The sequence below is a fragment of the Rhizopus delemar genome, genomic scaffold (assembly GCF_000149305.1).
Source record: "Rhizopus delemar RA 99-880 supercont3.7 genomic scaffold, whole genome shotgun sequence".
Lineage (NCBI taxonomy): Eukaryota > Fungi > Mucoromycota > Mucoromycetes > Mucorales > Rhizopodaceae > Rhizopus > Rhizopus delemar.
Genome location: NW_027137833.1, coordinates 2,537,538 through 2,552,942, shown reverse-complemented (window position 1 = coordinate 2,552,942; position 15,405 = coordinate 2,537,538). Strand labels below are relative to the sequence as shown.

The window sequence follows — 15,405 nt, the reverse complement described above, 5'->3', positions numbered from 1 at the left end:
TGAGTTGTTCTTTTTTTTTTTCATTTGAATTAAATTAAAAAAAAGTTATCAGACTTGTAGCGTCTTCCCTGCCATGTCCTTGGAATAAAAGACAGGCGAGATCATCAACTGACAAGAACTACTCTGAGAGATAGTTCATGCCACACTTCACTCAAAAGAAGAGCTACTAACAATCATCGACTAACTTTGGAATTGTATCTCGTTTTGAAAACGTAGAAATGTTATGTACTGCATACAGATCCTGTAGAGTACGGTCACTAAAGAAAAAATCATTTTGCTTACTTTTTCGTCCTTTTTATACTTTTTCATTCTCGTGACGGAGTTACAATTGATTTTCAAAGTCATATTTTATTCAATAAAAAATTTTTTTTTTTCTGAGCTAAAGTGTAGCCATCATTATGGCTTACGGTTGACGTTGATTTTAACGGTTTTGACCTATCAAATAGGGGTTAGCTTCCTTATTTTCTATCTTATGAATCCTTTTACCTGGATATAGTTGTCTAAAGCGTATTCACCATTTTCACGACCAATACCACTTTGACGGAAACCACCGAAAGGTGTGTTGTAATCCAATTCGTTATAACAGTTGACCCCTTTTATAACATGTTAGTAAAAGAATAGAGCTACAAAAGATGGACTTACAGATAGTTCCGGCTTGAAGACGATTTGAAACATCAACAGCACGAGCAGTGTTTTGTGTAAATACAGCGGCGGCGAGACCATATTCAGTATCAAGAGCCATGTGCATAACATCATCAATATCCTTGAACTTGGAGACAGTGACAACAGGACCAAAGATTTCTTCTTTAACGATTGTCATGTCTTGATTGACATCGGTAAAGACAGTAGGCTCAACATAATATCCTTCATTTCCCCAGCGTTTACCGCCCATGTAACACGTAGCACCTTCTTTCTTTCCAATATCAATATATCCCATAATTCTATCAAATTGAAGCTGAGAAATTTGAGGACCTTGGAAGGTATCATCATCGTGGGGGTCACCCAATTTGGTCTTGCTTGTGTATTCTTTGAATCTCTTTAAGAATTCATCATAAATAGTTTCTTGAACATAGACACGGCTACCAGCACAGCAAGTTTGACCATGGTTGAAGAAGATACCCTTGTGTGCCCACTTGACAGCTTCGTCCAAGTCGGCATCGTCAAAGATAATATTTGGAGATTTGCCACCCAATTCGAGTGTCACCTTCTTGAGATTGCTTTCAGCGGCTGCCTTCATGACCATACGTCCTACAGCAGTACTTCCGGTAAATGCGATCTTGGCGACCTTCATATGACGGGACAAGGCATCACCAGCTTTAGCACCATAACCAGTGATGATGTTGATCACACCAGGAGGAAAACCAGCCTCGACAACAAGTTGGGCGACCTTTAAAGCGGAAAGAGGGGTCATTTCAGAAGTCTTGACAATGATGGTATTACCAGTAGCAAGAGCAGGACCAAGCTTCCAACCCAACATCATCAAAGGGAAATTCCAGGGAATAATAGCACCACAGACACCAATGGGTTCATGACGAGTGTAAGAGAGACAACCTTCGGTATCAATCACCTTACCATGGACCTTATCAGCAAATCCAGCAAAGTAACGGAGGGTAAGAGAGATTTGCTTGGCGTCAAAGTAACGAGAGAAAGTGATACCTTTACCACTATCAAGACTTTCGATTTGAGAGAGCTCTTCATTGTCTCTGTCAATAAGTTCAGCAAGCTTGTGCATCAAGGCAGCACGTTGAAGAGCGCGCATTTCTCCCCAGGGACCATGGAAAGCCTTTTCGGCAGCTTCGACTGCAGCATCAACATCCTTTGTCTCAGCTATGGAATAGGTTGGATTCTGTTTTTTGACGTGTCATTCTTTAGGTTTGACTTACCAGCTTGAACAGAAGCAATCACTTTGCCTGTTGCAGGGTTGACAGTTTCGATTGTGTCTGAACCTTTGACGAATTCATTGTTGATAAACAATCCAGTTTGAACTATTCAAAGGTTATTATTACATGATTTAGTCAAGTTTTGATTTTACTTACGCTTGAGCTTGAGTCCCTTTGATGTGATGGTTTCAACAACTAAATTAGACATTCTTTATGATTTGATAAACAAAATGAAAAAGAGTAAGATAAAAGTCGCAGGAAAATTCATGCTTAAATACTTGTACCAAAATGTGTAACTCTTTCTTGAGTTTTTTCACACAGAGTTTAATTAAAAGACAGAAACGCGCATTAGTTGGGGGGAAAAGAAGGGATGGGTTCACATGGTCTGTTTTATTCTATTAAGCTCACATAGAATAGAAAGAAGGAAAATCAAAGAGAATGCATTGAACTTTATTAAAAAAGAAACTAAACTTGCCTATTTGTAAATAACAAAATGGCTCACAGCACATTGAAAGAGAGAAAGTGGAGATTCTCACAAAAGGTACACAAGATTACCAAAAGGATATATTTATAACCAAGCTTTTAGTATAACCTATAGAAATACACACAAAAGCAATTCATTGGAAATAAACCAGTTTGTTACAAATGTTCTAAAATAAAATTCATTACAAGCTAATCTGAAACTTGAATTTACATCTTGTGTAAGCATCATTCTTTATTTTCATTCTTTATTTACAAGAGAAGAGGGTACCTTGAATTTAATGAAACATAGGCTTATATGCCCTGAAATGCATTAATTTTTACAAAGTTGTGTGTTAAACAAGTAATATTAGACTGAAAAAGTACCCCGATTGATCGTCTTATTGTGGCTAGGCATGTCTATTCTTTTTTTTTTAATAGCATATTTCTCCCGTATACAGACACATACAATGTTTCCCAGATGAATGATAAATGCAGATTGTCGGGAGTTTAAACATAAAAAAGTGGAGATGAACCTTAATCCTTATTAGATTGGATCCCTTCATTTTACCCCAACATAAAAAGAAAGAGCTTAAATTGATGTTATACATTGTAATGTGGGTTAGAATAGCCGCTAAAAAAATACACGTTTACTATTTTAAATAGGTTAATTCTATTGCGCTTTATCTTATTCCTTTGCAAAAAAAAATGCATATCAACAATGTTTCAAAAGGATAGGCACGTTTTTGTACTATGATGATACAAGCATCCTATACTTGTACACATGAAAAATTGTGATTAATTTCAAGCCATCTATTTCCTTCTAAATAGAAAAAAATTCAGCTTAACCAGCCTTAATAATTGATAAAACATTCTTGAATGTTTTTAAAATAAAGCAGACATACTTTAGTTCATCTGGCCGGAGTAACCAAGAGAATAAATAAACACTACTGATTTCTTTTGTAAACAAAATTAAAGCTCTAATTGTAGTAAGAATCAATATTTTAAGCCCTTGTTTGTGCTGCATTGGAACGCAAATATTTGGCTATAAAATGAGCTTATGCTTGTTGAACATAAGCAGAGTGCATTAAAAGATATCCTTCTGCCTTGTAATATTTTCACACTCTGATATAGTTTCATCAACAATTCAAATACCTCAATTAAGAATACGGCAAGATTCTAAATATTTTTAATTAGAGAAACCCCAAAAGAAACCATGTGTTAAATAGCAACAAGCCCAAAAAAAGAAAAACTTGTAAACTTCAAAAGATAGTCGAGCGTTTTGCGATTTTCAATTGTATAACCATCAAGAAAAAACTGCTTTGTGTGATTCAACAACTTTAATGAATACAACAAAAAGCACAAGTGACTGTCTCCTATACTTTATCAACAAGACAATATCCACTTTATAGGCAGCTATCATATTTTTTTCTTTTCAAAAACTGATCCATAAAAAAAGCTTTTGTTCATTGATGCCTTTTTTTTTTTTTTTTATCTCAATTTAGTAAATGTATGTCGTCATTTTAGCCTAGCCTGTATGCTTTTCGGTACTTGGAGAAATGGGGATTGAAAATGAACAGAAGGAATATGACGACGTTGATTAAAACATAAAAGGATAAATAGACATTTTGTTATCTTCAAATCAATGCCTTCATGCCACTTGGCTTGATGACTCTTTATTGTTGCTCTAGTATCATCGTTCGAAAGGATCAAACCTTTCATATAATTAAAAAAAATAGATTGCCTGAATTAGTTAAACGCATAGGAATTATAAAATGATAGTTTTATGACATCAAAAAAAAATATGCTTTTTTTACATATTCAAGAATGCTGATGATTTCTTGATATGAAAGTAGAAATGCTACTACTTTGTTCCCATTCGAATTTATACCTTCCTTGTACTTCAATGTCATTTCCTGTTTTTCTTACATTTTGATATGGAGACCATCCAACTTGAACAAATTGAGATATTAGCTAAATATTGGTTTTTTTTCCATTGATGCTCTTTTCCCATGCATTTACTATTAAGAAATCATGTAGTATTAACCTAATCTTTTATAAACCTGCAATTATATTACAAGTGAAGTCAATTATTATGTATAAGACCATTTGTTTTCTAATATACATTATCTATAGTTTATTTTGAATAAACGATCCTTGATAATGTGCTATTGGCTATTAAGCCAATATCACAAAGACATATAATAATAACGATTTTTAATAAAGTAGAATATCATACTTGCATTGAACACAGCTACTAAATATGAGCCTTATGAATGACAAATGTGTAAAATTTTGTTTTCTTGTGATTGAGCTTTGTCTTTTAAATTATAGTTTTAATCGATTGTTTGAATTTAAAAAAACATTCCTTTCAATCAATTCAGTAAGCGTTTGCCATTACTTCTTTTTCTGTTTTTGCCTCTTCTTTGTTGATTGCTAAATTAGTTTCAATGTACAGTATATATGTTAAAGTATACATAAATTGCTTTAAAAAATATGACAAGTCATTTACTCTAGTCATAGTCTCTTTTAGCAAGATGAAACTGTATTCATGTAGACTATTTATTGAGATAGTAAAATAGGTTATAAATGCAGTATAGATGAAGAACCCACAAAGATCCTGTAGAGGAATAGAGATGTTTGATTGCAAGTGTAGATGATCAACTGTAAGCAGTTGTTATATAATGGTAGTAATAATTAAGAAAAAGGTAAGAACAAAAATAAACAGTTTGAGTACTTTTTGACACTGATCTTTATTTCAGTTTAAGTAAAAATTATTTTAATTGAGGACAAGTATCTATGCCTTATTGAGTGAGTGGTTGGATATCTTTTATTGTCGTCATTCTTCTAATCTTCAGGTACTTTAGTAAATGTCATCTATAACTATGATTATGAAAGCTTTTCATTTGTTCTTTTGTATATCTGTCATAGATTATCTTTTTTATTCTGGGAATCCCTCACTGATTTAAATAACGTTATTTGACGTGTTATTTCAATTATGTGAAAGATTAGCAATATTCCCGACATTGGGATTGGATTTCTGACAAGAGAAAAAGATTTTGTTGCTTGAGTTGATACTTCTTTTTATCAAAGAATCATCATTAACACAATACATATCCTAAAAGAATATGTTTACTTGAAATTGATTGTATGATCTTATTTGAATAAACCTGTATTTTATTTTAATTATGAACTTGTGTTAATTAAGTCTTATATTTAGCAATGTCAACTACAATCAGTTACTGTTCTACAGCGTCCTTATCAACTGTAACACTAAAATTTACACAGGGATAACCAATTCTTGAACACGGCACGTGATTCCTTCATTTATCAATCGCTATCAAACTGGATTTATGCCAAATAGGTTTAATACAGAAAATGGACTAGTTATCAGAATGTCTATGAAACATGTTCATCAGGGTAATCATGCTAATACTGCGTTACTTCTGGACCAGGAGAAAGCGTACGATCGCGTACATCCCATCCTACCTACGCTCTGTAATGCTGGATTTCGGCTTCCTCTTTGTCCTGGTTGACTCTCTTATTGGGTTCTTCTTTGGCAAACGGGTACGGATTAACAGCAATAGTCACCTTAAAAATGAGATAAATCAGTATTGTGGTCTAACACGAGGCGACTCATTATCATCACTACTGTTCAAACTTGCACTAAAACCCTTTTCTTCAACACACCCTTCAAGATAATTCCTTCCTTGGCTTCGCCTTTACTCCTCTAATAACAGGTCACCTCCCCATCCCAAACCTTCACCAGCTATGAAGGTCCTTGCGTATGCCGATGATGTGTGTTTTCTGCTCTACCCGTGAAGGCTTTTTCTGGATGTAGCATCATTTGGATCAATATGGCCAAGTGTCTAACGCCAATGTTAATCTTTAGAAGATTGAAGCAATTTTACTCAACGGTTTGGCCTTTCCACCCTGGCAACAGTTGCTTTTACAACATTATATATCCCCAATGACATGCTCACACTAAATCACAGCCACCGCGTTATCTCGGATTACCTATTGTTCAATCAATCACTCAATGTAGATATGTGGAAGATCATCTTTTACAAAATGTGAGCATTCAATGTGGAATTTATTCCTAGCGCCAACTTTCCCTTCGAAGACGTATAGTCTTAGCTAATACGTTGACAATGTCCAAACTGTGATACTCATTACGTGTAGTATCACTGACCAAACACTTTTTTCGACAACTCCGTTCTGCAATTTACCCGTCTGTGACCAAAGGTATTAAACCTGGATTTTATTTAACATGTCCAGCAACTCTGCTGCTAACTTGGTTTCTCACTTACCTGTTCAAAACTCCAACGGTACTACTCTTGAAGGCGTTACTATGAATTACGATGGTGATTCCCAGTCTTCTGCTTCTTCTGTCCTGGAAAATGGTCAGTCCTCCTTGTTTTCGGATAGTAACGCTAGCTTGTCTAGCTCAGCTCACCACATGAAAGGCATCATGCCTGTTCTTGTTGAGGAAATTAAATACTTAATGGTGGAGCTAGTTACGAATCCTAACAACAAGTCTGCTCAGGAACTTGACCACTGCTGACCAACAGGGGGTTTTTTTTGTTTCACCTAACCTTCCTGTATTCCAATGGCTTGGTTCAATCTTTGATTCCAATATACCAATGCTATCTGATGTCAAAACTTGTCTGAGAAAGTTTGAAAATATTCTGAAATGCCACGGTCTCAGCTTGTATAAACATTGGTTCCGCTTGATTCTGCCTTGTTTATCGAACGATCAACAAATATGGTTGGAAGAAATTGTTGGTGCTTCTCGTACTCCTTTCAACTGGGCAAAGATCAAGGAAGTCTTCATTGGTCACTACGGAAGCACTATGGCTGATGGAAAGACTATCTGCACTTCCGAGCTTTTGGGTATTTACATGTATCCTAAAGAATCCATCGAAGCCTATATTGATAGGTTCAACTCTCTTGCTCGTCGTTCGGGTATCATTGATAAGTTGGTGTTGACAAACAAATTTGTCGTTGGTCTTCCCAAAGAACTTAATCAGGTGGTGAACGTGGCTATTTGTGGTGCATCTCCAGAAAAGAAAAAGTGTTTAAACACAATCGCTGCCATATCAAAAGATTTGTATAACAAACTCTCCCGCTCCTCTGCTTCTTCTTTGTCTTTTGGACATTCGTGTCGTGATTCTACTGCTCCTACAAAGGAGAACCTTGGTGTTCAGGGCAGAACCAGTATGAAGAAGAAGTACTGCAACTTCCACAAAACCCATGATAATCATTCTACAGAAGAATGTAATGATGCAAAGAAAGCCGCCGCCATAAAAACCGCTCGGGTCAAAAACCTGTACTTTGAATGTGATGTATCCCCTTGGTCTAAAGCACACGTATGCAAAACTGATTCTGCTGTAGGTGAAAGGGCCATGCGGGCTATATCCGTGGTTGACGATGCGTCCTGCAAGATGGATAATCTCAGGCTGGAAGAGAATTCTCGTGCTTCTAGTGCTGATTTGTCTAGGTACCCCTGGTACTCCTTCTGCCATTACTATGGCATTTGCTACTGACAGTGTTCCTTCTTCGCCGTCCCTGGGTCGTATGCCCTGCAGCAAAGGATCAGATGGAAAATTGATAGTGAAATTGATCGCCTATCAAAGGAATGTAAGTAAAATCCACAAAATTTCAAAAGTGTACCTTCTAATTGTATTATTGTTCCAATAACTATAGAGGACGTTAGAACTCGTGCTTTCGTAGGCTCTAGGTCTACTTTTTCTTGCATATCACCTTCTTTCGCTTCTTCTCTTGGTTTGAAAGTTTCTCTTGCTTCTGGTTTCATCACATTGGGAAGTAAAGATTCTTTTGCAAATCGTATTGCCACCATTAATAAAGTTAATATTATTTACAATCATATCATTACGTCTCATAATTTTGAAATTTTTGAATTTAATTCTATCACTCCTATTTGTATCGGTTTTGATTTAATGCCTAAATTAAAAATTTATATGTCAGGACTTGCATCTGATTGGGACTCTAATAATCATCCGGTTATACCTGATCCTATTGACCCCTGAATGCATTAAGCCAAATCAATCTCCGGCTGGCACTGATTACGAACGAAAAGTATTCTTTGATACGATTCAGTTGAATCTAGATGCTAATGCTAAAATTCCCTTGACATCTAGTTGTGAAATCCCTGAAGCCGTTGTAACTTTGGATACTGTGACTGGTCAAAAAGCATACAGAGCACCATATACTATAGCCAACGCACATATTCCAACTGTTCAAAAGCAAGTTGATGATTGGTTACGTGACAAGGTTATTACAATTGCACCTCCTAACACTGAATACAACTCTCCCCTTTTTGTTGTCCCTAAGAAAGGTCCCAACGGTGAATATGCTGAAGTGATTCTGCCATGCCTTGACATTAGAAAGTTGAATTCTATTCTCACAAATATTGATCACTTTCCTCTACCATTGATTTCTGAACTACATCAGAAAATGGGAAATGCCCAAATTTTTTACTATTTTGGATTTGAAACAAGCGTTTCATAGATTTCCTATCCGTAAAGAAGATCAATAAAAAGACTTCGTTTACATTTAATGGTATACAATACATATTTAAGAAAGCGCCTTTTAGCCTTGCTTCAGTTAGTGCTTTAGTTCAACGTACTTTGACCAATCTTTTTGCTGATCTGCCATATGTTACGATATTTATTGATGATTTGACTGTCTTTACTGATAAAGATACAATCCATCATGCAGAATGTCTCAATAGGGTTATAAAACGTTTGAATAAGGCAAATATGATTCTGAACACTAAGAAATCACTTATCTACAGAGCTGTGTTTACGATTCTTGGTTTTACCATTAGCTCTACTGGCCTTAGTTTAGATCCTGCTAAAGCCTCTAATATTTATAATTGGCCTATTCCACGTACTGGTCGTGATATCCAATCTTTTCTTGGGTATGCTAATTACTTCCGTGCAAGTATTCCTAATTTCTCCAAATTGACTGCTCCATTAGACAAACTTTGTACTATAAGTTCAATAGAGAAAATTTGGAATGATGCTCATCTTAAAGCATTCAAAAGAATCCAAACCGCTTTGTCGAATGCACCTGTGTTAAGTTCGCCTAACTTAAATTATCTGCTTTATGTTGGAATTGATGCAGGTGATTTCTCTATCGGTGGATTGCTTTATCAAATAATCCATACCACCATTTATTATATTGGCTTTGTTCCTCGATCATTGCCTAAATCGGAACGAGATCACTCCACTACAAAACGTGAACTATTGGCAATTGTCTATTGTTTCAAAAATTTTTACAAGTGGCTGTATGGCTCTCATTTCTTCCTTTATACTGATCATCAGAGTTTAACATATCTACATTCTCAAGTGAATCCTAACAAAATAATGGTAAACTGGTATAAATCTATTTTTGAAATGGATTTTACCGTCATTCATTGCAAAGATATAGACAACGTTATTTGTAACACTTTAAGCAAATTGTTTGCTGACCCTCTCTAATACGGATGTAAGTGCTGAGGTCGCACAAAAAGAATTACTACTTCGTAAGATTGATGTCGCTGATTTCCTTACTCCACCACCTGAAGAACGCCATGAGATATTACTTAAAACACATCTCAATGAACGTTTTGGTTATAAAAATATTGTAGACGAGGTTCATAGTAGGCAATTACATTGGAATAATCTCAAGGATGGTGCCTTAGATATTGTTAAAAATTGTCCTAAATGCTGATTGTTTAATATTGGTAAACATGGATATCATCCACCTCGTAGCATACTTCCTAATGCTCCTGGAGATCACTTTGCGGTTGATCTCGGATCATTCAATGTCACCTCTGCTCAAGGCAATAATTTCTTCCTTGTACTGGTAGATCTTTTTTCAAGGTTTACAGTATTAAGACCTTTGCGTGATAAAAGTGCGATTACAGTTGCAAAAGAACTGGTAGATATCTTTTGTTTAATCGGCTTTCCAAAAATCATACAAAGTGACAATGGTAAAGAATTCATTGCTGAAGTCATAGAACAAATGATTAAACATTCGGGTATTGAACACAGATTATCCAATCCCTACAATCCACTTGGTAATAGTATGAATGAAAGATACGTAGGTCTTGCAAAACAAATTATTGTAAAGCGATTGGATGGTGTCAAGAACGAATGGGACATTTACTTACCTAGTGTACAGTATGCTATGAATTGCAAATTTGCCAGATTGCATAATTCGCGTCCATTCTGTGTCATGTTCAATCGACAGCCAAATGAACTGATTGATTATAGTAATATTCAACCTATATTACATAACCAAACCATTGACTCGCAGAATCTTGAAGACAAACTGAAAGATGTTATGGATATAATTATTCCTGGTCTTCGTGAAAAGATTAGTGAAACACAAAGAAATGACAATACCAAATTCATGAGAAAGAACCGTATCATATATGATCAATATCCTCTTAAGAGCGAAGTAATGATCAAGAACGTCAATCGTACTGATAAAACGAGTGAACGATATGAAGGTCCGTATACTATTCATGGCTATACCAAGAATGGTAGTTACATACTCATGGATAAAACTGGGGCTCTCTTACCGAGAAACATTCCTACCTCACATATAGTACTCATATCATCAGATAATGTTGAACCTGATCCCAATGATAAGCAATGAGAACTACAAGCAATTGTGGACCATAGACAGGGTAAGCATGGCTATGAGTATAGAGCCAGATGGAAGGGTTATCCTCCTAGTGAAGATACTTGGGAACCTCGTGACAGTTTCCAAAGTAATGTTCCTATCCTAGAATATCGTGCACGTCGTGAGACCGATGGAAGCCCTATAATTGATGATGAGGCTACTACAAATAGTAAGCGAAAAGTAAATGGTAATGATGAGCAAAATCATTCACCTAAAAGAAGAAAAAACACTTCACGTCGATCAAAGACTAGAAAGTCTCGCAATTGATTTCTTTTGTCCCGTATATTTTTACCTCAAAGGGTTTTTTAGGGTTTTCTTCGAAATCAATTACGCGATTGGACAACTATAAGTTTTTTCAATTTTTTGCTTATACAATAGACTTTTTTTTTTTTTTTTTTTTTTTTCAAGTTATTGTTCACAGGATAACCACATCTGATTCCATATATTGCTATAACATTATCTTCGCAAGCACTCGTTTTTTCGCATGCTTTGCAAGCTGAAGGAGGCGCATGTTGTGCTCCAAAGATAATCATTGTATAGCAATTAAGCATTATTGACGATTGATAGTGTGAGTATATGGAAATGTAGACTTATTAACATATATGTGTATCTACCAAAATAGATTTGTGCATAATAGAATATAGCATTTAGCCATCTCCATAATGATGTGGGCATTTCGCCATCCGCATAGTACATATATTAATCTCTACACTGTGAAAAGTATATAAACTCTGGGCATATATTATTAAATAAAGTCATAGATAACTTTGGGTTCTATTGAAATCTCCATTTTTATTTTTGTGAACAAAACACTTATATTTTATAAAAAAAAAAAAAAAAAAAAAAAAAGTACAAGCTCAAAAAAATCGCTTAAAAGAACAGAGAACGTAAGAATAAACATGTAACTTGGTATAAAACAATTGTTCACAGTTTAATAAAAATGCAGTTAAAACCAATCAAACCAAAAATAAAAACCGTAAATTAATTCACGGGGAAGTACTAATTTAATAAAGAAGCCAATCAGCAGAGAATATCTAGCGCCCAAAACCCTAGGTTAAATTGTTCCAAAATTCATTGGGTATTGTAACTCTTTTTAATTGAAATACAAAAATAAGGAAAAGGCCTTTCTATGTAGTAAGAAAAATAGTGTTTATTGATAGAAAACAAGGGAATGTTAATAGTTTTGAATGGTACTGCGCTGGAGGTCATTTGTTGAAATAGTAAGAATAGAACTGCGATTAATATCACATGCTATTAGCTAAAGAGGGTTTCCATGGTAACAAGTCCTACATGTGATGTGCATCGTGACTTATAGACATTCAACAAGAATGTAGACTGCTTTTTGAAAAATTTCTCCTTAAAAAACTATAAAAACTTATATTTTTGTGAAGTTTACCTTTTTCTTCTTTTTTTTTTCGTTATATCTCTACCTCCGGGTAACTTTACCTTTAGGTAACTCTATCTTAGGGTAACTCTATCTTAGGGTAACTCTATCTTAGGGTAACTCTACCTTTGGGTAATCTACTTTTGTTTATATCTGCCTTGGGGTACGTGCCTTCTGGTACCGCTATTCAAGGTGCCTACCTTTCAGGGTATGATTCTTCTGCCTTCGGGCATCTCACCATCTTGGGTACGTGCCTTCGGGTACCGCTATTCAAGGTGCCTACCTTTCAGGGTATGATTCTTCTGCCTTCGGGCATCTCACCATCTTGGGTACGTGCCTTCGGGTACCGCTATTCAAGGTGCCTACCTTTCAGGGTATGATTCTTCTGCCTTCGGGCATCTCACCATCTTGGGTACGTGCCTTCGGGTACCGCTATTCAAGGTGCCTACCTTTCAGGGTATGATTCTTCTGCCTTCGGGCATCTCACCATCTTGGGTACGTGCCTTCGGGTACCGCTATTCAAGGTGCCTACCTTTCAGGGTATGATTCTTCTGCCTTCGGGCATCTATACCTTCGGGTATCTGCCTTCGGGCACCTTTTTTTTATTAAACCAAATGAAAACGAAAAAAAAAAAGTAGTATGGGAAAACCGGATGTTTGAAAAAGAAAATAAGTTTAGTTGGCTTACATTGAATTTTTCTTTGTATGGGATCTTTAAAATGATTTTTATCCGAAATAGAAAACATTACTGGTATCTGAACTAATCTCTGTTGATAGTAGCCCTACGCACCATATTCCAAGAAATGTATGGTACAGACTCCTTCATAAGAAATTAATCCATCCAAGTCAATTTGTATAGAATCATCCCAGCAAAGGTAGACAACGTCTATTGCCAATTATGCAGACTACCAGAAACAGAGTAGTATATGTTCTTTACTTGTATTCAAAAGCAAGACTTGTGGAACGCAGCTTTCAAGAAATACTTTTCAAATCCTAATGGTCCCAACTGTAGCTCAATATTTTGAAACTATCTGCTTACAATTCTCTATGCTAATATCTTTTGTATTGTTATAAGTCACTGTTTCATACACTTGTATCGCTCTTAATCCTTATACTCTTTGATGAGTTTTAATAAACATTAAAACTTTCATCCATTAAAAAAAAACCTCTGTTGATTCCACTTCGACCTTCAATATGATACATGCCATCTGAACTACGCTTTGTTTTCCAATGATATAAATAAAAATTAAAAAAAAAGAAAGACAAAGATTAGCATTACCAACATGAAGATCTAGTCATGACGGGGCAACTCTATTCAGCAAATAATATTATGATTTATTCAAATTAAACAAAGAAGAGAGAGAGAGAGAGAGAGAAATATACCCACTGCTGTGACGATTTGTATGTAACTTTGTCAACAATGCCTGAGTACCACGGCTGTTCTAGCCCTTTACACAATGTATGCCTATAGAAAACTACGGTGTTCTTAATAAGTGCTTATTATTGCCTACATAAATATCTTCAACTTGTTTATCGCACTGTCCATTGTAAACGATTTGCGTAAATTTATTATATTGTTTACAATAGGAGGGGTTTTTTTTAAAAAAAAACAAAAAACATAATGTTTTATACTTAGCTTTAACCTACATATCAGCCGTCTTTGAGAACTTCACATTCACATAGGCTATATTGTAAAGGCTGGATTGCATTGCAACGTGTATATTGATAATTGTTGGTCGTGTCTACAACAATCCTCCTTAACTCCGCTCCTTTTTTAATAATATTTATGCTAAATAAACTATATAATCCTCCTTTTCCCTTTATACCTTCAAAAGCCGCGCATTCGTGGAAATGACCAATGAGGGAAATGGACTCAACCTTACCCAGAACAACTTGACGCACTCTATGCTGAGTTTGCTAGAAGACACGCTCAGGAACAAGAAGAAAAACAAGGAAGAAACAGCCTTCCAGTGGAAACTATTACCGAGCTGGACAACATTACGGAGCAACAGCAAGAAAAAAATTTCAAGCGTTTCAGAAGGGACACAAAACGATATGAACTGGGAAAATGGACAACTCCTGAGAAAATCAACAGTGAACTATACAAAGGAATCGGCAAACATAAATCCGACACCTCTGATATTATCTCGAAGATATATGAGATCACTGAAACCGCTCGTTTTTAAGCTAAAGTGGCAACAGAAATCTTTGAACAACTCCAATATGTCCTCCAACAGGCCGTCAATTTGGACGAAGCTAGAAGGATTATCCACCGGACAACAAAGCAGAGCAAATGCTTGGCAATCTTTGGACTCTCTCGAACCAAGAACCAAGAACGAGTTGCAAAAACTACGCAATGGATGCACTCAACGTCCCAGAAAGTATCAGATATCTGGTACCCAAAAAAGAAAATTATAAATCCACTAACGCCTTTACTGATGAATTCCTGCAAACCCTCTCACAGGCTAGATTCGAGCAAGAGCTCTTGCAAAGACAAGCAACAAACAGCAACAGATCCAGAGGCCGTGGAAACAACTATGGCGACAATGGAAGATCACGTGGATACCGAGGAAGAGGAAGAGGCTCTTTTTTTTTGGAGGACGGGGCTCGAGTGGAGGCCCCAACACGTCACACAATACAGCGAACATCAACAACAACCAAAACAACAACAATACTCAACCTCAGCAATAAACCACGTAAACGAAGAATCCACAAAGCAAAAAATCGACGTTCAGCACTACAGCACTCCTTCCGACTGTATCAAACCCGGAGGAAGACTTCAACGCTTTATCAAGAATGGACTCAAACAACTACCCATCAATGGCCTTTGTCGGTAGTCAGAGATGGTTATCAAATTCAATTCAACTAGACACCTCAATCTTGGCGACTCAAAATGATTCAACTCAATCAAGTGGAACAATAAGCAGCCAACGAGGCGGTACAGAAATTTCTGCAAGCAGACATTATCGAAGTTTCACCTTCTCAG

General features: G+C 36.0%; 4 protein-coding genes across 4 annotated transcripts; 3 read left to right on the top strand and 1 right to left on the bottom strand.

The window, feature by feature from the left end:
- Positions 1-396: 396 nt before the first annotated feature.
- Positions 397-2,088, bottom strand: RO3G_10183 (uncharacterized protein; the record flags this gene model as incomplete). Its single annotated transcript, XM_067664768.1, has 5 exons — positions 397-435; positions 487-593; positions 643-1,827; positions 1,884-1,985; positions 2,037-2,088. The coding sequence occupies 5 exons, from the start codon at positions 2,086-2,088 to the stop codon at positions 397-399; spliced, it is 1,485 nt and encodes a 494-aa protein (XP_067520869.1).
- Positions 2,089-6,609: 4,521 nt separating this feature from the next.
- Positions 6,610-6,903, top strand: RO3G_10182 (uncharacterized protein; the record flags this gene model as incomplete). The annotated part of the gene is made up of 1 exon (XM_067664767.1): positions 6,610-6,903. The coding sequence occupies one exon, from the start codon at positions 6,610-6,612 to the stop codon at positions 6,901-6,903; it is 294 nt and encodes a 97-aa protein (XP_067520868.1).
- Positions 6,904-7,240: 337 nt separating this feature from the next.
- Positions 7,241-11,009, top strand: RO3G_10181 (uncharacterized protein; the record flags this gene model as incomplete). Its single annotated transcript, XM_067664766.1, has 7 exons — positions 7,241-7,733; positions 7,840-7,979; positions 8,133-8,165; positions 8,328-8,706; positions 8,871-9,741; positions 9,857-10,005; positions 10,141-11,009. The coding sequence occupies 7 exons, from the start codon at positions 7,241-7,243 to the stop codon at positions 11,007-11,009; spliced, it is 2,934 nt and encodes a 977-aa protein (XP_067520867.1).
- A 3,261-nt stretch (positions 11,010-14,270) lies between these two features.
- Positions 14,271-15,256, top strand: RO3G_10180 (uncharacterized protein; the record flags this gene model as incomplete). Its single annotated transcript, XM_067664765.1, has 2 exons — positions 14,271-14,800; positions 14,884-15,256. The coding sequence occupies 2 exons, from the start codon at positions 14,271-14,273 to the stop codon at positions 15,254-15,256; spliced, it is 903 nt and encodes a 300-aa protein (XP_067520866.1).
- Positions 15,257-15,405: the final 149 nt, after the last annotated feature.